Source organism: Phycodurus eques, chromosome 21, assembly GCF_024500275.1.
Source record: "Phycodurus eques isolate BA_2022a chromosome 21, UOR_Pequ_1.1, whole genome shotgun sequence".
Lineage (NCBI taxonomy): Eukaryota > Metazoa > Chordata > Actinopteri > Syngnathiformes > Syngnathidae > Phycodurus > Phycodurus eques.
In genome coordinates, this window is record NC_084545.1 from 13,925,832 (window position 1) to 13,948,533 (window position 22,702).

General features: G+C 41.4%; 1 protein-coding gene across 3 annotated transcripts; it reads right to left on the bottom strand.

Moving 5' to 3' along the window:
- Positions 1-7,131: 7,131 nt before the first annotated feature.
- pex2 (peroxisomal biogenesis factor 2) lies at positions 7,132-15,160 on the bottom strand. Of its 3 annotated transcripts, XM_061666535.1 has the most exons (3): positions 15,080-15,143; positions 11,000-11,076; positions 7,132-9,002 (listed from the first exon to the last, which is right to left on the bottom strand). In XM_061666535.1, exon 3 carries the CDS (start codon positions 8,998-9,000, stop codon positions 8,041-8,043), a length of 960 nt encoding a protein of 319 aa, XP_061522519.1. In that variant the 5' UTR covers positions 9,001-9,002; positions 11,000-11,076; positions 15,080-15,143; the 3' UTR covers positions 7,132-8,040. The 3 variants fall into 3 exon arrangements, with proteins under 3 accessions (XP_061522519.1, XP_061522517.1, XP_061522518.1); XM_061666533.1 differs by lacking the exon at positions 11,000-11,076 and having other exon boundaries at positions 7,132-9,005; positions 15,080-15,160; XM_061666534.1 differs by lacking the exon at positions 11,000-11,076 and having other exon boundaries at positions 15,080-15,153.
- Positions 15,161-22,702: the final 7,542 nt, after the last annotated feature.

The following is a 22,702-nucleotide window of genomic DNA, read 5'->3' on the forward strand; positions in this document are numbered from 1 at the left end:
TTAGTCAGTGTATGATAATGACCGGGCTGCTACACCACAATGACGGCGGAAAAACAACAAGAAAAAAGGCTGCTACAGCGCTCACTTCACTTCCTTGTCACAGTATTTAAGGTCAAGGTCAAGATGCTTTTATTCTCAATTCTTCAATATGTGCAACACATAGAGAGGATTGAAATTACGGTACTGAAGGGCCCGCAGTGCTACAAATAACAATTGAGTTCAGGTGGGCAGAGGACAGAAGAGGTAGAGGGGGCAGTGTTCAGATTCCTGACAGCCTGATGAGTAAAACTGTCTTTGAGTCGGCTGGTCCTGGCCCGCAGACTCTGCAGTCTCCTGCCTGATGGCAGCAGACTGAAGAAGCCGTGTGACGGATGTGTGGCATCCCCCGCAATGCCGAGGGCTTTGCGGGTGAGGCGGGTGCTGTAAATGTCCTGCAGGGAGGCAAGAGAGGTTCTGACGATCGTTTCAGCTGTCCTCGCTATGCGATGGAGAGTCTTGCGGCAGGATGCGTTGCAGGCTCCGTACCACACAGTGATGCAGTTGGTTAGGATGTTCTCTATGGTATGCTCTGGCCCTCATTTTTATTACAGTGATATTTTTCTTTATTAAAACAACAACAAACAACAAATCGGCTGTGTTTAATTGGGGGCTTGAACGAATTAATGGCACTTGAATTCATTTCAATAGGGACAGTTGATTTGATACACAAGCAAATGTATTTGCAAGCTTTCTTTTTACTCATGGAACCACTCATCGAATCAAACATTGTTCTTTCACCATAGTTGAAAGTGCATGTGATTATATGAAGGTTAAGTCAGGTATGCTGGTGCTCCAGACAAACACATGCCTTCCTTTATATCTCTTTGAGGGCAAAAAGGAATTCTGAGACGTGCACCACATTCCTGAACAAATAGCGGTTCAATCACATTTGCAGAGCTTATCAGGAGTTTCAAAGAGCTCAGCTGGTGCCTTAAGTCACAGGAAATTCACTGGGACATCTGGAACCCAGCTAACAGTTCCATCTGGGCCCCGTGTGGGGTTTCACATGGGCATATGGGCATGGGTTCCATCTGGTTTTGCTCCTGGGTTCTGCTCGGTGCACACCTGTGTAAGCTCACATGGGCTTGCGTGGGTTTTTGACTGGGTCTTAGGTGGGTTCCAAGTGGGGAATTTTACGTGGGAACCAGGTGTGTACCACGTGTGTTTGCCTATATTGGCTTGAACTGGTATCTGAATGGTTCTTATGTGGGTTCCACCTGGGCAACCCATGTAGACCACAGTTGTGTTTGCTCATTTAGGACTCCAAGTGGTTTTGGTGGGTCACATGTAGCACAAGTAGAAAGTAAAAGTACACCTGTTTCACAAACCTACTAACCATTAAACATCTATACAATGTGACAGATTTTGGTAAATATTATATATGTATATTACGTACCCCCAAATATTGCACGTATTTTTTATTTATTTTTTTGCAAAAAAATGTTATACTCGAGCAATTAATTCAAGATCTCCACTTAAGTAAGTAATAACTTAATTTCTTAACTCAAACTCAAGATGTCAAAAGTGCCTAAACTTTGGCAAATTTTATTTGAACCAGGGTGAAAAAACCCCAATGTCAGACAGTTTATCTTTTGACAAAGTTTATTGCACATGACACGATAAGTATGCACCCAGATTATTGCTCATTTAGCTGCTGCTATCTTTATCTATCTCTGCGAGCAACGTATATACGGTACTGTAGTGACAAGGCAGTACAATTAAATGCTCTTCAATTAGTTGGCAGACAGTACAATGAACCTGTGCATCCACCTTTTACCTTTCATACAACAGAATAAGTCATGACTTCCTGCGAGTATATTAGCTTTGTCTTCAATTAAGGAGGCCCAGATTTCCCACTAATTCAGTTTGTGAGGAGATATCAGCATTCATGCTCTTTTTGCCATTCCTGTTACGTGGTGTGCCGTGAGATTTTTCTAAATGGGCGCCTTGACTCAGAGCCTGGGGAAACACTGCCCTAAAACACAAACAGATGTGACCTTAGGCGGACTGCAGTGCACCTGTGTATAATCCCCACGATGCCCTCTGGTTGTTCTTCCTATCCCCTCACTACTTCAGTCCTAACTCATCCAATAACAGGAACGGTCGGGAAAAGTTTTTCATCTTTTTTTTATTTCTGGTTTTGAGCAAAGGGGACAAAAAGATATACGAGTCGTTTTTAGTTTTATGTCATAAACGCCTCAGACACATTGTGCTAAACACAAATTATACCACATAAAATCTACAATCATATAGTTGTGATTGCAAAGGTGTAAAAAAAAAAAAAGTTTAAAAATCCATATATAAAAAAGTCAGTATTGCACTAGTTATAATGCTTTATGTTTCGTACAATTTTCTACTAACTTCAAAAGACTAGACTGTAGACTGTAAATCAGGTAAAGACTGTAAATTTAAATCGGAATTACAGGAGGACCTTCAGAACAAATGAGAAAAACACATTTTATTATGTAGTTTAAAATGTCATATTTTCAACTTTGACATCGGGAGCATTTCTCTTGTTTACTTTTTGGAGTCAAAATAAATGCATAAATAAAAACGAGACAAAACAATCAAGAATCGATGTCAATATTATCTCTATCGCTTCCAAACACGCACCAAAGTCCTCACTTGAACTCAAACAGTGCTCATCTTTGAACTTGACTTGTGTTTTAACGCCTCGAGCTGCCAGATCCTAACTGTGGTGTTAACACATGATCAAACATTACTTTTCATCTGACGTTGTCAGACTTTTACAAGCCACAATATTTGACATCGCCTATCCACTGCACCCAGTGGGTCCCCAAAGAAAACATCAAACGGTTCTATCGGATGTTCCAAGGCATTTAGTTTCCTTATAAATGTTGTGGATATCCAATCCACAGCATGCTGTATATCTAATTTACAGCATAGGAACATGTACCTAATTCTAGGGTAGTCCAAATTCTATAAGTACATGCCAAATATGATGCTTCTTCCTCAAGGTCAGAGATGCAAACACAAGATGGAAGCGCAGCAAATGACTTCCTTATTTTGGGTGTGATTGATTGTCCCCCTGACCTGTTAGACTGAAGAGGTGCTTAAGAGGAGGAAGAAGACTACGATAATTGGGCCCGGTGGTATCCAAAGCCCGGCAGGTGCGCAGAGAACTCTCCAAGCCCTGAACTCTCGAGCACAACTTGGATTGAACTACCTCGGAGGAATGTTTTGCCGTTTTATTTCTGGCTTGTCTTTTATTGAGCAGATGAAACATGAGCGATACAGCACTTTTATTGACATTTTAGACAAGCCACAAGATAAATAAATTAAAAAAATAAAATAAAAACTATACAGGTGTCAAAAACTCTCTGAAGTGCAGACAAATAATGACTTTGAATATAAGGGTTTCATTTGTATTGCAATAATTGCTGTGCTTATGATATACTTTTGAATGAAGTACAATCTTTAACTTCAAATCTACAAAAAATACAGTATACAGTACAAGTACCCATTATTAAAGAAGGAGATTCTTTTCTGTCTTTAAAAACGATTTAATCAGGAAAATCAATGACTCACATGAAAGAAATGGAGATGAGGTAGCGGCGGATAAAGAGGCTCATCAAAGAAGGAGATCTAGTTAGGGCTTCAATGCCCTATAATTCGCTTTCTCTTAAAACCTTCGTCAGTGGGGGCACATGGCCAATTTGCTCCCTAAATGGCTACGTGTGAATGTGCAGATTGCTTTGCATAGCCGCTGGGAATGGGAGCTTCTTCCTCCTTTGCTTCTCCACACGGAGCCTGTGAATTGGAAAAGATCCAAAGACAGATAGGCTTAATGCGGCCTTCGCTACCTACCTAAGTCCACCAGAGCCTTTTTCCAACACGTGGCTAATTCAATCCATGCTCTCACTCAATTAACAGACTTTAATATAGTCCATCGTCTTTATCTTTCCTAGGGACTGGGGGACCTCTATTAAGAGTTGTAGAATAATATCTGCGTAAAAGGTTTATGGTGTAAGTCTCGTGGAATGTTAAGACAATGACGTGTCCCGGTGGCATTAACGGTGATCATATATGCATCCCTCATCTCTCTTTCTGGGACTCGAAGTACATGAATGTAATGTAGTGCATAAAATATTGACAACCAGCTGCTCCTGTCTTGGACTTTATGTGCATTACCACAGGCTTCATTAGTCAAAATGTCCCTGATGGGGGGCAGGAATTTCCACTTGATGATGGTTTTACATCCCGGGTATGTCAGAAAGGTCCAGGACTGGTGTCACAACTGATATATTTCAAACTCAAATTAGTTGAGTCCTCCGGCCAACCAGCACATGTAGAGCCTGCGGAATTTGCTCCCTTCAGTGCATGAGAAGAGGAGGACAAAACACCTGCTTACAATGCCTTGAGCAGCTGACAGTTCCTGGCCAAGCAGAACATCGCCATGCTGGAGCAACTTCTTTCCCGAACTCAAAAATGGGTCATCAAGGGGACCTTTTTGAAAACGTGGACAACATCAAAATGGTCGTGGCGACGGAGCTGTGGTGGAATAGTTCCAGGAGTGCACGAAGGTGTCGAACAGAAGGCTGAGAAAATGCATTAGACTCCAGGGGGATAACTTGGAAGGGAAAAACATGTAATGTGAATATGAAATGTACTCTAGCTTTTGTGATACCAGCCTTTGACACACCTTGTACAAACTATTCATCTACATTTGTAAGCCTCACATCGATATGCTCATTCTCCTAAAAATCCAATAAGACATCAGAGTGGAATATTTTATATGGAATAATCTGCTCCAAGATCAAACTGCCACCAACATGAAACCTTGATTTACTGTAGAGTTTTAGGTAACATGTTCATCTTTTTCACCAACATCATTTTATCTACATTATCTGCTAATGAATTACAGATATCTGCAACGTATATAACAAATTGTAGATATCTGTCACTGCAGTTTGAGATATTAACAATTTGATTCTGACGAGTCATAATTCCAGTTACAGATATCGGCAAATTCATTTCATTCATTCAAGATATCTGAAAAAGGACATGTAGAAATCTTGAATGGAGGTGAATTAAATATATCTTGAACTGGAATTACGACGAATCAAAATCAAATTTTACACATCTCAGTCGAGATATCCAGAAGTGGCAAGAGTAGCCAAATATTGTACTCAACTAAGAGTACTGTTACTTTAGATTAATATGACCCAAGTAAAAATGAAAAAATCTTCCAAATATTTACTCGAGTAAGAGAAATAAAGTACTCAGTGAAAAAACCTACTCTAGTAAAGAGTAACTGGTGAGTAGCTGTTTTTTTTTTGTTTTTAAATCACAGCATGAACGTCAAATATAATAAAAGACTAATAATATATGGGAGTCCACACACACCTGCCGCCATTTCAACTTTTAACTGCCCCAAAAACCAACAACACATGCATTGGGCCCTACAGAAACATGATATGCTTTATTCACTTAAATGACTGAATGAAGAAGCTATATACTGACCAGACTTATTGATATTGTATGTGTGTGTGTGTGAGAGATAGAGAGATAGAGAGATTAAGATTACAGAATTACACATATCCACAAAGAAGCATGTTTTACTGTGATATTTGACCATAAACTAGGGCTAATGTTGCCAGATGCACTGCCAAAACAACAATAGAAACATCTGCAGCTTACTGCAAGATGTTTTCTCAAGTTAGAAGTGGTCTGAAATATCCAAATTTGGGCAGTCACAATTTAAGACTATGAAGTTGTAGCTTTTCGGCGTCTGTAAAGTAAACGCTCGTGCGCCTGTTAAATGTTGAGAAAGCTTGCCATAACGTGTCGTCTCCGTACATTTTGATTTTAAACATTTGTCCCAAAACTAAGTGTAAAAAGATGCTAACCCTGCTACGTAAAAACAATAAATTGTTGATGAGCGACAGACGCCTACGGGATGGGGATCTTGTGGTAGCGGGGAGTACTAGGTGTGCCATCTTCATGCATCATATTTTCCCGCAAACATTAAGTGTATCAAAAGTTAAAAACAGCAAATTGTGTTTTCCCACTCAACTTTGACGATGCGTGACCGTGTAACGACTTTCTTTTTCAGCATTAATTTCTGCTGTCAGTATATCGTCAATATCTGACTTTTCCTCTTTATCATCAGTAATCTCCGTCCGTGCATAGCAAAAGCAAGGAAAATCTAAATAAAAAAGGAATAGCTAAACAGTTTTTGAGCTAGAGAGATGCTTGTTTTGGTTTGTGTTTCATTGGAGAGGGTAGATCTGATGACCGATTTTTTTAAAAATAAGTATATTAACTAGAATGACGGGTTCGGATTGCTCACGTCTTTGTATTTATGAAAGTAGTTAAATTGTAAAGGTAGCTGTACTTTTTGTGCATTAGCCCACTTTATTCTCATTAGATCACATTGATATGAGATAACTTCCTACGGTAGGATTCTGTTCGTTACAGCAACGGTTGACGATTTCAGCAATCAGTAATTAAATCCCAGTGATCAGAGTGGAAAATGGGAGGAAGGGGGGTGGAGGGAGACTTGGGCGGTAGAGTTCCGCCCCCCTCCCTAACCAACACCCTCCTCTCGTCAGCCAGGAAAGGCTTCACGCAGCTGGGGTTCGTTTCGCCCGGGGCTGGGCTCACTTGGTGGAGGTTAACTCCAGCATAAATAAGCATCTTTGGACTCATTACAGGGATTAGAGAGTAATTCGCCTGCAAGGAAGAAGACGACTGCCAAGGTTTGGTACAGTTTACGACAGTCTTATGGGGGCAAGGGCCCTGGAGATTACGAGTGGGGAAGAGATAGAAAGGCAAGCAAAAGAGAGAAGGGCCAAGGGAGAAGAGAGGCTAGCTGTCAAGTGTGTGAGTCAATCCAAGCCCCCGGCCGCCCCCTTGATCTCGAGGATGTCGGGGTGCTGTGAAAATGGATAATGGGAGCTAGAACGACCAGGCCTGTCTAGAGAGAAGTGTGATGATTGTTATAACTTTCCCTCATCTCCCTCCTCCACTTAACCGAATAAACACCCAAGTGGAGGCCCCAAATCAATTTTAATGATGTTGAAATACAATTTAGGAACAAAATACACAACAAATGCTAATTTGGCCATGATGAGAGGCATCAGGAATTCCTCCCATTATTTATTCAGCTGACTTTCTGCATTTTTCATCAGAACAAATATTCCCATTTCAACAAACACACACATATACAGACTCCAAGAGAATTTAGAGCATAAATCAACACATTCTTTTATTACAAATATGCTCTGTGGGGTTCTCGCTAGTCTGTCCAGCGCATCAAAGGCAAATAGTTCAGTCCGAAGTCCAGCCTGAGAAACGGAGGACTGTCAATGCGTGCGCATACATTAACCATTGACCATTAACGTATTTAGAAAAAAAAACACAGACATAATAAAAACGTGAACTCAAACACAGTTGTGAATCAAAAGGAGGGTCAAAAATCATTACATCCTGCTCGCTCACTTTAAGATATTAATGAATCCTTAATACTATTTACGGTATCCATCTATACACAGTTGAAACCACATGTTTACATATAGTATATAAAAAGACACCTGAGCTTTTTTTTACCCCCTCGTCTGACATTAAATCAGACTAAACCGTTCTTGTCTCACATCAATTAGGATCACCAAAATTATTTCTACTGGTTAAATGCAAGAATAATGAGAGAATTATTATTATTATTTTCTTTAGGCAATTGGTCATTACGTTCTTCAAAGTCAGTAGTTCACAGTAGGATTACTATACCTTTAAACAATTTGGGAAAACCCAAATGATAATGTCATTTCTTTGGTATGTTCATTGACAGCATTTAAATAAGAGACACACACGTGGATGTATTTGAAATTTTCCACGCCTGAAACACACTGCTTCTTTGTGTAACTTGGGAATGTTAACAGCAATCAGCCAAGATATCAGGAAGAGAATTGTGGACTTCCACAAGTCTGGTTCATCATTGGGCGCAATTTTCAGAGGTGCCACGTTCACATTTGCTTCCATCTAATGCCTGGCAAACACCTTTATTTTGACAGGCTCCAGTTGTGTTGCCTCTGCCCCACATTTGGGACAGGTGATGCAACTGTTTGCAATACTATGACTTTTGATACAGTAGTAGCAGAAAACATGCGGACAACCAACTTTATGAGGCATGGTCGGCCACTCGCCACACAGCGTGCATTCTTGCCACGCGCCCCCTTTATCCTGTGCACCGTCCACACCACATCTGTCCCCCCCGAACACAATGGAATATATGGTAGCCTTAAGTTTCTTTGTGTTGATGAGTGGTAAAAGGAAAATGAGGAACTCCGCAAAGCCGTGCCACAGCAGCTCACGATTCATATATTGGTATGTAATGTCCCGGGTCACGTTTGGCTTGCTAAAAACTGCTTGCGCTCTAATGATTCTTTCAGCCAGGACTGGGTGGTGACCTTTCCTGAGGAACACAAGAAAATTGACAAGGCTTGCAAGACGGGCAACTCCGGAAATTAGAGTCAGGGAATTGCGGAGGGTCTTTTTGTAACCTTCAGAAACTGGGCCTCCTGAAGTCAACCCAAGGCACAGTCGGAGGTTATGGGATCGCTCGTGAAGCCAACGAGGACCTACTTTTAGCAGAACCAGAGCCAACTTCTGCCTCTGGGACAGAGGCTTGTAGCGGTTAGATGAGGATAGGGTGTTGTGGTAGCGTAGGCTCAGTAAAGACTGACCAACTGTGGTACTGTCAGGATACAGCGTAAACCTCCACAGGAGCAGCTGGAGCAAAGCCTTCAGTTCAGGTTCCAGAGGCGTGAGAAGGCCTGGGTGGAAATTCTGGAAGCAATGGGAGAACTGGGTCCACAGCAGCTGCTCCAGGGCTGAGTCGAGCTCGAGAGCATCCAGCTGGGTGATGCGCAGGACGGGGATCAGTGGGTCAGAAGTGGTTTCTGTGAGAGATCCTCCTACCTGGATGTCCTCCTTTTCCATACCTGCTAGAAAACACAACAAATGTCAATCTTTTTTCACAACTTAACATTTTAACAGAGAGCTCAAAGAGGCTTTCTTTAGTTGTGGATACGCAACATACCTAAGTGACTATTCAAAGTTGCCAACTAATTGAGTGGAGAAAACTTTACATGACTTGATGTCATTATCAAACCAGCAGCACCACAACAACAGATCTATTTAATAAGCAACACTTAGGAAAGTACCTACAGAGTCAAACAAGTACGGAACAACTTGGTTGTCAGGAGGATCGGGGCCCTTGAAGTGAAGGCCATCTTGTTTGGTGGGCTATTTTCTCCTCATACATACAGAGGGAAATCACTTTTCACATATAAAACCCATCCTTAATGCAACCTTTGAGCTGTGCAATCCAAAGGAACGGGTAGGGAGGGGTCTTCGTCTCTCTCCAGTGTATAAACACACACAATCCAAGAAACACACACGGCGAAGCCCGGGGCTCCTGGTGCCTGCAACCTCTGGAGATAGCAGTGTGTATACAAATCACATCACGAGAGATTAGGCTAACGGCACAGTCTCTGGTACACCGTAAACATCTGCCAAATGTGGAACAATCTTCCTCTCCCCGGAGTCAACTCCATATGGGATCGCGCCATTGTGACGTCTGGGCCATTTTGTGCCGCAAAGCGCTCTCGGTTCCCCAGTTTTTATCTGGCCTTTCCTCAACTGAAACGCTTAGGATGTGGGCGACTAACTAACACAAGAAGAGACAGAGTAAAAGAGTGACAGAGTGAGCGAGAGAGAGGCGCTTTTTGACAGTGGCTTTTGTGTCTCGCTGAACAGGATTTGTCATGAGGCTTTTGATATTTCAGTGGGGTAAATATGGCAGTTTTGACAGAAAGAGAGGGAGATGATGGTCACTTTAGAAGGCTCAGAGGTGGAAGAAAGAAAAAAAAAGAAAGATCTAATGTAATGTGTAGCAATGGTTGGGTCCCATCCGTGTATTCATGATGTTTCAATGGATGGAAGATTTACTATCCAACGAAGTCAGAATTAGCAATACAAAATGGCAAATGGGGGGGGGGGGGGGGGGGGGGAAATTTGTGTTAAGTAAGCAGGTGTGACAAATTCATTGAGGTGAATTTAAAAGGCTGCCATGTTTAGTGACTAGAACCTCGCCTGTGACGGAAGAGGAGTTTGGATTAAAAAAAGTAGCCTCAAAGTGTGTTCAACCAATAAACAGGCTTCATTTGTTTAACTTAATCTTAAAGTTTTGCCTTCATGTGAAAAAAGTGCAGATTATGTGGCGTGTGTGTCTGGACTATTTACAGTATGTTTGTCAAGAGTAGCCTTGATCCATGGGGAGCGCTAATACGGCGATAACGTAATCTATCAATCCGTCGCCACGCATGTGCGCGCATGCACACACACACACGTAGATGCACAAACACACATAGCCAGGTGCTGAAAATCCCCACCACAGTATCAACAACAGCACTGCTAGGAGGAGTAAACCTAGCCGGGTCCAATACTCTTTTCAAAGCCTTTTATCGAGCAGTTTACAAGTTATGAATGAATATGTTTTATTTGTGAAAACACTGTATTGACAGCTACCTATCAATAGTAATGTGACTATTGTCAAGAGTCTGTCAATATTAATGTAATTATGATGTAGTGGGATTTGAGGGATAGCGCAGAGTCGGGGGGCCAAGTTACATCTCCGGCCCACTGCCATATCAATAGCTGGGGATTACTATTGACAGTTTCCTTTCAGACTTGCAGCACTTGCCAGATATATAACGAGCAGACACTTCAGTCAATGCTGGAGTGCCTATAAAAATTAAGCATTTGAATTTACAGGGCTTATACTGTGGACATCTAAAAATCCATGCTTCTTGTGTAATAGTCAAATGTCACATACCGTTTTGGAGTACAGGGCGTCCGAGCCATATTGTATAGCAGTTGCACAAAAAGAAGTGGAAGCTCACTAGTACAAAATCACACATACATGTGGTCGACTTACTTAATAATTCTCTTGCGGGTCAGCCAGGCAACCAATCAATGCAGACACAAAACACCATCGTTTGCAGAGTCACAAGGCTACGTGGAAAAAGTCAGGAATGCGAAACAGGACAAAAAAAAAAAGAAATTCTAGCAGGGATATGATAAAACCTTTTTAAAAGTATTTAGTTTATTGTGATTCAGGTCGGATGAGAGTTGTTTCTTCCCGTGTGCATGCTGTTCAGACAAAAGATGAGTGCAGATACTCAAAGCTGAATGGCATGGCTGACTGACAAAAACAACAATCTCCAATCCACAGCGGGAACACAGTGCAATATTGCTCCGAGCTAAATAGGGCTATGACCGGTGTGACGAAGGCAGATGCCAGGCAACAAAACGCACACAGAAGCCTCCCAGCTGCCCCAGTCCTCTAAAAAGTCTGCTTCAATCACCCACAAGAAATATGGAGCGGCAAAAGGACTGATTAAAAAGACAGATACGTCAGACAAGGCATCATGAAACCCCCAGCTGTGGTGGGGTGTTACTGTTTACTGATACAGTGAAAGAAAAAAACTGGAGGCAAAGATGGCTGAAGAGGAAGAAAATGGGGGGGGGGCGACAGATAGGAGCTGACCTTGAGACTGACGGTCACAATAAAGAACATTCCTGGAGCATATCTGCCATAGTGAGATGCAAGGCATCCAGGGAGTACCCTATAGGCAGAGGAAGACATCACTTTCTTCTTGACCTTTGGTGTCTTGGGACGGGATGGGGGTGTTAAGAGCAGGGGGTTAAAGGAAACTGGGGGATGCTAAAAAGGCAATTCCATTTTGCTTCACAAATTAAGAGACAGACTGATATGTTTTTTTCACGGCCCATCCAGATACCGATTATTAGTAGTAAGGGAGGCCGATAACCGATATTTGGAGCAGATATTCATTTGCAATAAAGGGAAAATATTGGCATCAAAATTCTGAATAGTACAAACTCCAACACTTTGTTTAAATGCTTTTGAGCATTTTCTTTTTCTTGAACAGCTTTTCAGATTTGCAACAGGTTTAGGCAACAGAACTCCTCTTTTAAAAAAATCTAACTAAAAGTCCAGTAACCCAGTTCTGAATTGATCACCGATCAGCTGTGGGATTTAAAAACAAACAAACAAACAACAACAAGAACTATATTAAAAAATAAGGCCCATACCGATATGCGTCAAAATGCCGAATACCGGCGCCGATAATCTCCCCGGTTTATAATCAATCTGGCTCCATTCTGGACCCTTCTCCATTTTTGTTGTTTGTTAGTGTGCCATGCTACGCTGCATGGCATGGCTTTTACAGTTTCCTGTGACTACTGACAGGGTACTTATTCAAAGTGGAAAACTGACCATTCCAAACTGAAGCAAGTAGAGTAACCTGCAATGGAAAAAGGGGCATTGGCCATCGTCGTTAGTGTAAAATATTGACACCGAAAAATAGATGAAGCAAATAAGTGTGCTGGTTTCCAATTTTCCAACTTCTATTTCTCATGTAAATTAATGTGTATGTAAGCTTGAGCAAATCAAACTTATTTTCCTGAGCACTTTGGACTGTCATGGCCTCCCCCCCACCGCACCCCCTTTATTCCTCTTCTTTGGCCAGGAAGGCTCGTGGCCCTATTAGCCAAGAGCTGCTAATGTCCTCGCTATGAAAACGAATGAGGACATCAAACTCAAAACTTTTAAAAGAGTCATGTCATACGGCCGACCAAATGCATTGCGCAGATGCTAAGATTACCCAGGCGGTAACCAGACTAATTGTTATGAGTGGGTTTCATGAAAAATGAATGTGTGCAAATGCACAGAGGGGTCTTCGAGGCATGTCTGTGTATTCACACACTAATGCTCGATCAAGTCTCCTCTCTTTCTCTAATCACCCAAGACTCCTTTGAGCCATGGGGTACGGCCAACATTAACATCTGGACACCAAGAGAATATACATTAGTTACAACATAACATTTGACATGCAAAAAATGTTTTATGCTTTACTTAATCTACTATGCTTGGAAGGTAAAGGTACATCTAAATTACAGGTACATCTCAATAAATGGCAGAAAATTCAATGTATTTCAGTACTCATACAGTATATAGATTCATTAAACACTTGGTAAAATCCTTTTCAAAAGAAAACATTTCTCCCTAAATTCTACATTAAAAATTATTTCAATTGTTTCTTGATTGTTTGTTAGGTAATATTCTAATTCCTAGAGATGGGGAATTTGGGGTTTTTGTTTGCTGTAAATTATAATGTAGGGCGGCAATTAACAATCATTTTAATAATCGATGAATCGGTTGAATGTTTTTTTGATTAATCAGATAAAAAATAACATGTTAATTTCCATCTCTTTATTGAAAAAGTTCGACAATATTTTAAATTGGCAGTGCAGAAAAGTGCAGAAACAGGTTGCTGCATGAACATCGCAGAGTTCTTAAAGTAATTAATTAAGAATAATTAATATTAAATAAAATGTTGATGTCAAATAGCTTTACAATAGGCCATGGACCAATGCACAAAATGACTACTGTATGCTATACAATAGCTACCAGCGGTAGTATTTTTTTATTTTTATTTTTTTAAATTAAAGTGCAGACAACATTAGTAGGTTAACCTGCTCATTAACAATCCTGCCAGACTTTTAAGAAAGTACAACTGGGAGTGACAACGTAAGAGTCGATCTTATAGGAAGAAAGTTTGACCTCTTCTTTGGAGACGTAATCGCTATCTACTGTGTGTATCGCTCTCAAAACTGCACACGTTCACTCCATCGTGGCTTACGCCGTAGTTGAGCTCGTTTGCTTGTCGTCACTGAAGCCATCATTTATTTTTAACCTCTCTTTATCCCGGTAAGGCAATGGAGAACACGTTCTTTTGTCATGCCAACCTGGCAGCAAACAGCAGTAGAGCATTATTATAATGACTTTTACATTTTGAATTGAACTACCTAACTAAATTAAGCTTGACACTATTCTAAATTTATTGAGATGTACATGTATGTGTGCCCTCGCGATGTACATGTTTTGCACTGTGTAAAAAAGTAATGTCATGTTTTACATTATATTCACATTATTGGTGAATGTAGACTCCCGAGTAGTCCAAATCTATGTAAACCTGACGTAAACATTTGATTGTTAGAGTGAATCAAATCAACGGCCCAACTACATTATTACACATAACAGTAAGATATATAATATAAACTATGCCCTGTAGGAACATATATGTGGATATATATCCCATGACATGTTTTCATTTCTGGTAAAAACCCATCATGACCCCAGATTAAGATTACAATGCAATTTTACTTGAATGACACACTCATTGGACACAAACAACAACAAAATACATTGAGAGACCCTAAACGTTAAGCTCCAGAGGCGTGTGTTTTCATCTGAGTCGCATTCCACGCTCTCCTTAAAATTGCTTTGTCTCCTGGTTTAATTTTTTATTTTTTGTTTGGCACCCATCAGTCTTGAAAACCCTTAAATCTGCTCCATTTTGATAATAAGGAAGAGAGCATTATTAGATAATCACAGAGGGGATTAGTTTATGTGAAAGCAGCGCATTCAAAGCCACTGGCGAAAAAAAAAAAAAAAAAAAAAAAAAAAAAAAAAAAAAAAAAGCAGCTATAATCGCAGGTCGGATAAGAGTATAGAGGAGTGATGATTGGGATGAGAAATGATGAAGTGAATAGTCCAAAATCAATAAAATCAATTTAGCCTTGAATCGCCATGTCGGAGACTTTGATCCCTGGCATTGATTACCGGAGGAGTGTGACAAATATTGTGCAAGTTTACGGTGCAGCATCACATTGCACTCAATGCTAGCATCACATTGCACTCAATGCTAGCATTCTCGTGGTGGTCTCATTAATCTCGGGGGGCAAATATAACAAATGACGACAATACTAAATTTGACAGTACTGACAAAAGGTCGATGTTGTCGGCACGTACATACATTTATGCAATTCAAAACAAGCAGGGCGTTCTGGAGCAGATTACGTATTGGATTTAATAAAAATAATAAAATAAAAAAAACACCTCGTTTCCGAGAGACAGAAGGTAAATATTTACCCATTTCACGGTGTAAAAGGTAAATTCAATGTGTACGAGGAATTCTTCTGTAATCCTGACAGACGACACCGAATATTTCCGGGTAGCAAACATAGATCCCGCCTTATAAAAGGATTGGCTCAATGGTGTGATGAAACGTCACAAATAAGCGTCACGCTAGGGAAATGTAGCCAATCAGGTCACGGAACGTCAACGCGACGGTAAACTTGTATTGAGAGCGTGTCCTTAAAAATCAAATGTATTGTACTTTTTCTGTTGTGGTAACCACACATAGAGACCATGTTATAAACGAATGCAGTGCTAAAAAGATAACCGTTTAAAATGCACAGCAACTGACAGATACTGTCTCGAGATGTGGTACTGTTGTTTACCACACCACTATGAGTCTTTGCTCCTTCAGCTTCACGAAAGCCCAGGCACAAAACAACAACAACTTTACACTCATGAGGATAAAAAGGCAGTTGCTTTACGTTAAGCCTGTCCCCCTGAAACAACTTTTAAAGGAATTCAAAATACTGCACGAGCAAAGGTTGAGATGCCTGCAATTGGACAAAACTGCAAGGCCAGACGTGATGCTGACAGGTAAGAAGATTGGACACTTAATTAGGTACACCTGCAGTTAGAGCTGATTAGAAAGTACTGCCTTTACAACTATAGAAATGATCACTTTTGAGATTTACTGTATATTGTTTGAACGATAGTGACATTATTATTATTATTATTATTTTAATATGCATGTAAAGTCAACAAATAATTCCCCCTTGATCTCTCAGGTTGACAGTAGGCTACATCTTTCTTCCTAAATGACACCACTTGGAAAGCTGATTTTGCTGTCACTTTCAAACTCTTTTAAAGTCTTACAGAATTGTTACAAAAATGTCTTCTGTTTACTCAAGGTTACTTTAGAACATTCTATTGAGATAAGGGGATATTGTCTTCTTTGCTGTTTACAAAGTACAAAATGTATTCCAATTTATTTAAGAGCTAGATTAATTTTATTCCAGGCCTTGTCTATTAATTTGGACATTTCCGAGGTTTATGCCAAAATCCATTTCCTGTATTAGGATTGGAACCCCTTGGAACCCCTCCTTATCGTGGTGGAGGGGTTTGTGTGTCCCAATGATCCTAGGAGCTAAATTGTCTGGGGCTTCATGCCCCTGGCAGGGTCACCCATGACAAACAAGTCCTAGGTGAAGGACCAGCCAAAGCACGGCTCAAAGACCCCTTATGGTGACGCCCGGCCGAGCACAGCCCAAAAGGGTAACGTGGGTCCCCCTTCCCATTGGCTCACCACCATGGGAAAGGGCCATAGGGGTCGGGTGCATTGCCCCATGGGGGCAGGCCCGGCCACCAGGCACTCCCCTTCGAGCCCCACCTCCAGGCCTGGCTCCAGAGGGGGGCCCCGGTGACCCGCGTCCGGGCAAGGGAAACCTAGATCCATTCATTTTGTCCGTCATAGGGGTTTTTGGAGCTGTGCTTTGTCTGGTCCCTCACCTAGGACCTGTTTGCCATGGGTGACCCTACGAGGGGCCTGAAGCCTCAGACAACTTAGCTCCTAGGATCATTGGGACACACAAACCCCTCCACCACGATAAGGTGACGGCTTCCAGGAGGGGAGCATTTGAGTCATATTCAGGTAATCAAAAAAAAATACACTGTTGTAGTATTTGCTTCCAAACAGCACTCTGGATTCAGCATTTATTTAAAAAAGCAAGAAGAACACAAAGAAAAGTACTAACCAAATGAGCTGATTTTGTGTAGCATAATTTACTACCATCATCTCTTGTTATTGGGTTACCATACATCCAATACAAATGCACGAACATCCTCTTCCCTGTGACATGGTCATAAGGAGATGACCTCTGTTCTGTCAGACAAATGGCAGGAGGAAGTGCAGCGGGCCGCTTTCATAAAGCTGTGGCACTTGTAACAGGTGGCAAATTACATTATGTTTCCATCTGAGTGGCACAGATCAGGAACACTGATCCAAACTCAAATGTAAAAAAAGCAAGCTTTCTAATCATCAGGATTGTCTTGTGACATAATTTAGCGACAGAATGTAGTCTGTGTGAGCTGGGCTGTGCATCAAAGGAAGTGTAACAAGGTTTTATATACGGCTTTTGGTCAGCCGGGCCCATTCAAAGACCTTCTTAACAAGGTTATGTGTTTAGAACCCAGCAGCTCCCTTGTCCTGAAGGCTGACGCGAACACTTTATCATAAAGCTTTTCCACTGAAAAAGAAGCAGTCATTCAACCCACTTTAGGTTTGTTCTTTCCTAACTATCACATGTTCAGCTTTTCCTTGTATCTGAAATTGTAAACCTAAATTGAAGATTGTTTAAATTTTCAAGTTCATAACGCATAATAGAATGTCATGACCTCAAATTTGATCGTCATTGTGAAGCTACTCACCATGTAGTTACATGTTGTTGTTTTTTTTTTAAACAGAATTACTTAAAAACAATTTAAAGGTGACATATTATACTTTTTTTTAACTATAGCCTCCCCACAATACACACTTAAAGTGAGCGCCCATAGAGATTCCATTGCATTATAACTGATGGATGCAGCACTTCATTACCAAGCAGTTGAATTACATTTGTCAATTTGTGTAGTGCATGATATAATTAAAAACAAATGCCCACCACACTCCGGCCCACAAGTTGGGAAAAACAATATTATAACGTTATTATTAGACGCTAATGCTGTTAACCCTGTTAGCTAAGGCTAATCTGTGCTAACACTGCAGCTGTGTTTACCTTGGTCTTTTACATTTTAATTAATTCATGAATTAAACCTTAATTTATCCAGGTAACGCAATTGAGAACACATTCTCATTTGCAATGCCGACCTGGACCATGACGATACATGACAGTGCTTCGGCAGCTGCTTCAAGGCGGCTCTTTCGCAATGGAACTTTGTCCACCCTGGCTGTCGAGTCATTGGTAAAAAAAACTCAATTTGGGGCTAGTTATTGTGTCAACTGTTACAAAACAGTGGAGCGGAAGTGCAGAATGGCTCGCTCATTGATACATTTTCGGAAATAAGCAGATGACAAAAGATTTACTTTGGTTTTGTAATGTCACGCTGATGGGTGGGCAGACACTCCAGAGACCCTATTTTTATGAAATTATGTGATCTGTAGAGTTTAAGTCAATTTTTCATATGTTCCCTTTCAGAGGTTTTCCTAAAACGTTGTCGAAGAGAGGGGTGTGTACCAAAATAATAATTTGTAAAGTTATGCTCCGCCTACTGAGTATTATTCCTAATAGTTAGTAGCTAAATAAGGTAACTGTTAGTTACCGTTGGTTCTTATTAGTCGAATTTACAGGTGTACTTGATAAATTGGCCGGTAAGAAGAAGGCAACTCAATCAAAACAATAACTCATAAAATCAGTTGAAACTGACTTTACAATATGAACCTTGTTGATTTGTTGATCTTTCATAGCTTATGCAGGATCCTAAATAAATGGAGACTGCTTGATGGGATACAGTGTGGTTGTCACATTTCTCTTCTTATTAAAAGCATGATTTTTTTTTTTAGATCTTTGATTTTATTAGCAAGGCTTTTTGTTTATATTATCTCTAGGCTTTTGTTTTGGCTGGTAGCAAACATTTGAAACATTAATGCCAATTCAATACCCCCTCTTGCACATGATAAAAGTAGGGCAATCATTATGTCAAGAAACCAGCAAAGTCCTTCTAACAACAAGCCTGTGGTTATAATGATGCATTATTCAATAAGACAGAGGAGGCACGAGTGGCATCAGCGCTGCACCCCTGGATCTTGATAATGCGTTCTCTCACCTTCCCTTCTAATGCGACATTTACATTACGTTTCCAGTTGCTATCGCAGCCTAATTTGGGTGAAACGTATTGCACCGGGCCCCTCAAATCATCAGACAATGTTATGTGCTGTGATTTAATAGGACAAAACGGCTACCATACACCCTAATTCACCATCAGAACCACGAAAACATGGTAAAATGGGACAAATCTTGCATAGCAGAACAGATATGTTTAAGAGAGATTTTTTTCTCTCTATACACAAAACATGTACAAAAATATATTGAGCTGTCGAAGTTTAAGTTTTAATAGGATCACCATTAGTCACCAAGGTGAAGACTATTCTTCCCGGGGTCGGAAAAACAACAACAATTTACATAAATACAACAAATAAACAAAAACAACAGCAAAGGTGGGAAGATAAGAAACTACATTTTCATTAACTGAAGAAACATAACTAAACAAACAATAGTGCATTTGTTCTGGGTAGAGGCAAAGTAAAGCGAACACTTTTAGGTTTCTTAGGTTTTTCTTAGGTTTCTCTTAGATTCTTAGGTTTTCTACCGGAATAAATGTTACACAAAAATGTCACCAGACTACATGCCAGTCTTTGTTTCACCACCATCCATGACAAGCCCTCATGCATACACAATTTTTATTCATTTGCGATGACCACGAAAGTGTCTGATCAATACACACACCTAATAATCTGACCTCTCTAACTTGTTCAATAAATGTGCCATGCAATTCTAGATGCAGTTCCGGATTGAAATTTAGCACGTATCTAAAGCCCACCATGATAATCTTTGTTTTTGAGACATTAATCTTTAGCCTATTTTCACAGACCAAATTCGAAACTAAAATAAGATCTTCTTGCAGCAACTTGTTGACAGACGCAGCATCTTTGGAAGAAACATGCATTGCAGTGTCATCAGCATAGATTTCCAGAGCTGCATTGTTCTATACAGTGCATATGGGAAATCATTAACATCTATTGAGTACAATAGCTGAGCTGTGGTCCCAAAAATGACGAATGGACTGTACCGTGGGTTACCTGTACTGTCCCCCCCCCCCTAATGTTCATCCCATTTTGTCCACGGTGGCCTGAAATGTGATTGCCATGGCCGTCGGGAACATCATGTAAACGTAGCATGAGCAAAGTTCTGCTCTCCGAGTCGACATGCTTAGAAGGCAATAGATTGCTGGTGTGGATTGAAAACGTCAGTTAACTGTCCTCAGAGGGGTGTCACTCTTAGAGAGTAAAAGAAGCACTACCTGCTCTGTTAGGTTATTGACTCTGCCACCCCACATATGGCCCAGTTAAACCACATATTCTTCATCTCAATGGACCAACACACAGCTCAATAAAACAGATGTCTCCTGATCCTGCCATCCAATATGTCTGGGGAACTTTCATTATTTCCCCACTGAGGTGATCAAGGGAATTGAGGATGTGTATGTGTGTGTGTGTGTGTGTGTAGGCGTGTGTTTTTTTTTTTTTTGGGGGGGGCGGGGGGGGTGGGCGGTGTCGTTGATTCATTTGCTTATAGCGTGTTTCTATTTTAATTCCATAGTGGTAGTTTCAAAATTGTTTTCATTGATGAGCCCCTGTGGGTGGAGCGAAAACTACGCATCTTTGTTCCTCGCTCACAAGCGCTCTCTCGGAGGCGGTTGTCGAGTTGGATGGCTAACGAAATTAAATTCTCGAGGGAAGTCACTTACTTTTATTATGTATTTAAGAATAAATATGTCCATCCATCCATTTTCTGAGCCGCTTCTCCTCACTAGGGTCCCTGGTCGTGAGCTCGTTCTTGAGTTGTTCTGATAACCCCTTGAAACCTCCTTACCGCTGTGTCGTCCCACCCGCATTCACTCGCGAGTATCCGGAAATCAATTGAGTAAGATGCCATGCAACTCAAACCTTGGGTGAGAGCTAGGAGGCGCCAAGTGGCTTACCTACCGTTCACCGGGTGATCGAAAACATTCTTGAGTTTGGCCATAAAGGAGTCTAGTGAGGTGAGTACCGGGGAGGAGTTATGCCAACGCGCAGGGGCCCATTTGGCAGCTCTTCCGCTCAGGCGGTTGATGATGTATGCGACTTTAGATCTGTCGGTAGGATAGCTCAGCGGTTGTAGGTCGAATACTAATGTGCAGTTTAGTAAAAATTGATTACATGAACTGAGGTCTCCTGAGTAAGGTTCAGGAGGAGGAACGTGAGGCTCTTTGTACGGGAGGCGGGGTTGGTCAGAGGCTACGGGCTCAGGAGGAATACGTACGGGAGCATTGCTGAGGAGGCTCTGGGAGGACAGGAGGGATACTTGTTGTGTAAGGGTGTTTAGTAATTCCATGATCTCGCGGCGGGCTTCGTCTCCTCTGCTTATATGAGCGCCCTGGTGGGCGAGCGCTTCCCTCCACGCTTCTGTAGTTGCTGAGTCCATCATGGCCCGAGTATTCTGTCACGTTTCGAAATTGTATATGAATTGGATTGGACCCCAGAGCAGACTGAGGCGGAGGGAGTAGATTTAGAATGGTTTATTGCGGGTTGGCTCAGGGTAAGGATATCCAAAGCGAGGTGGTGGACTGTCGGGACAAGGAGTGAGCAGGGAGCGGGAACCTGAAAGTACGAGAGTCGGCCGGTGAGTCACCAACAAGTGTCAATACTCAGGTGACGACATCCCGGAACTGACAGGCTTATATGCAGGCAGTGATGAGTGCTAATTGAAGACAGGTGCGCAACCAAGGGGATGCTGATTGCTGGGGGGGAGGAGAGAGAGAGAGAGTGAGAGAGGAGAGGAGATGCAGGGTGCAAAGCGCCACCCAAGCTCCAAAGGAGGAACTGCAGGGCACAGATCATGACAGATGGACATCTAAACTGCAACAAGACAAGGAGGGATATTTATGAAATATTTTATTATTTATTTAAGAATAAATATGTCCATCCATCCATTTTCTGAGCCGCTTCTCCTCACTAGGGTCGCGGGTGTGCTGGAGCCTATCCCAGCTGTCATCGGGCAGGAGGCGGGGTACACCCTGAACTGGTTGCCAGCCAATCGCAGGGCACATAGAAACAAACAACCATTCGCACTCTCAGTCATGCCTACGGGCAATTTAGAGTCTCCAATTAATGCATGTTTTTGGGATGTGGGAGGAAACCGGAGTGCCCGGAGAAAACCCACGCAGGCACAGGGAGAACATGCAAACTCCACACAGGCGGGGACGGGGATTGAACCCTGCACCTCAGAACTGTGAGGCTGACGCTCTAACCAGTCGGCCACCGTGCCGCCAATAAATATGTCAATCTTTTTTTTTTTTTTTAATTAAATCAATACCAGAACGATGTCATGGCTACTTTGTGTGAGCTGGGTTCAATAATGGCCAGGCTTTTTGGACGAGCTTGTCTGAATTTTCACTTGCAAAAGTAGTTACAGTCTATTATACAGCACATGCAAGTACAACCCCAGTTCCAATGAAGTTGGGACGTTGTGTTAAACATAAATAAAAACAGAATACAATGAATTGCAAATCATGTTCAACCTCTATTTAATTGAATACACTATAAAGACAAGATATGTAATGTTCAAACTGATAAACCTTATTGTTTTTAGCAACTAATTCATTAACTTAGAATTTTATGGCTGCAACATGTTCCAAAAAAGCTGGTACAGGGTCATGTTTACCACTGTGTTACATCGCCTTTCAATAAAAGTTTGTGACAATTAGTGTGACAAACTTTTTTTTCTGAGGACACGAAGCTTTGTAGGTGGAATTCTTTCCCATTTTTGCTTAATGTACAGCTTCAGCTGTTCAACAGTCCGGGCTCTCCGTTGTCGTATTTTA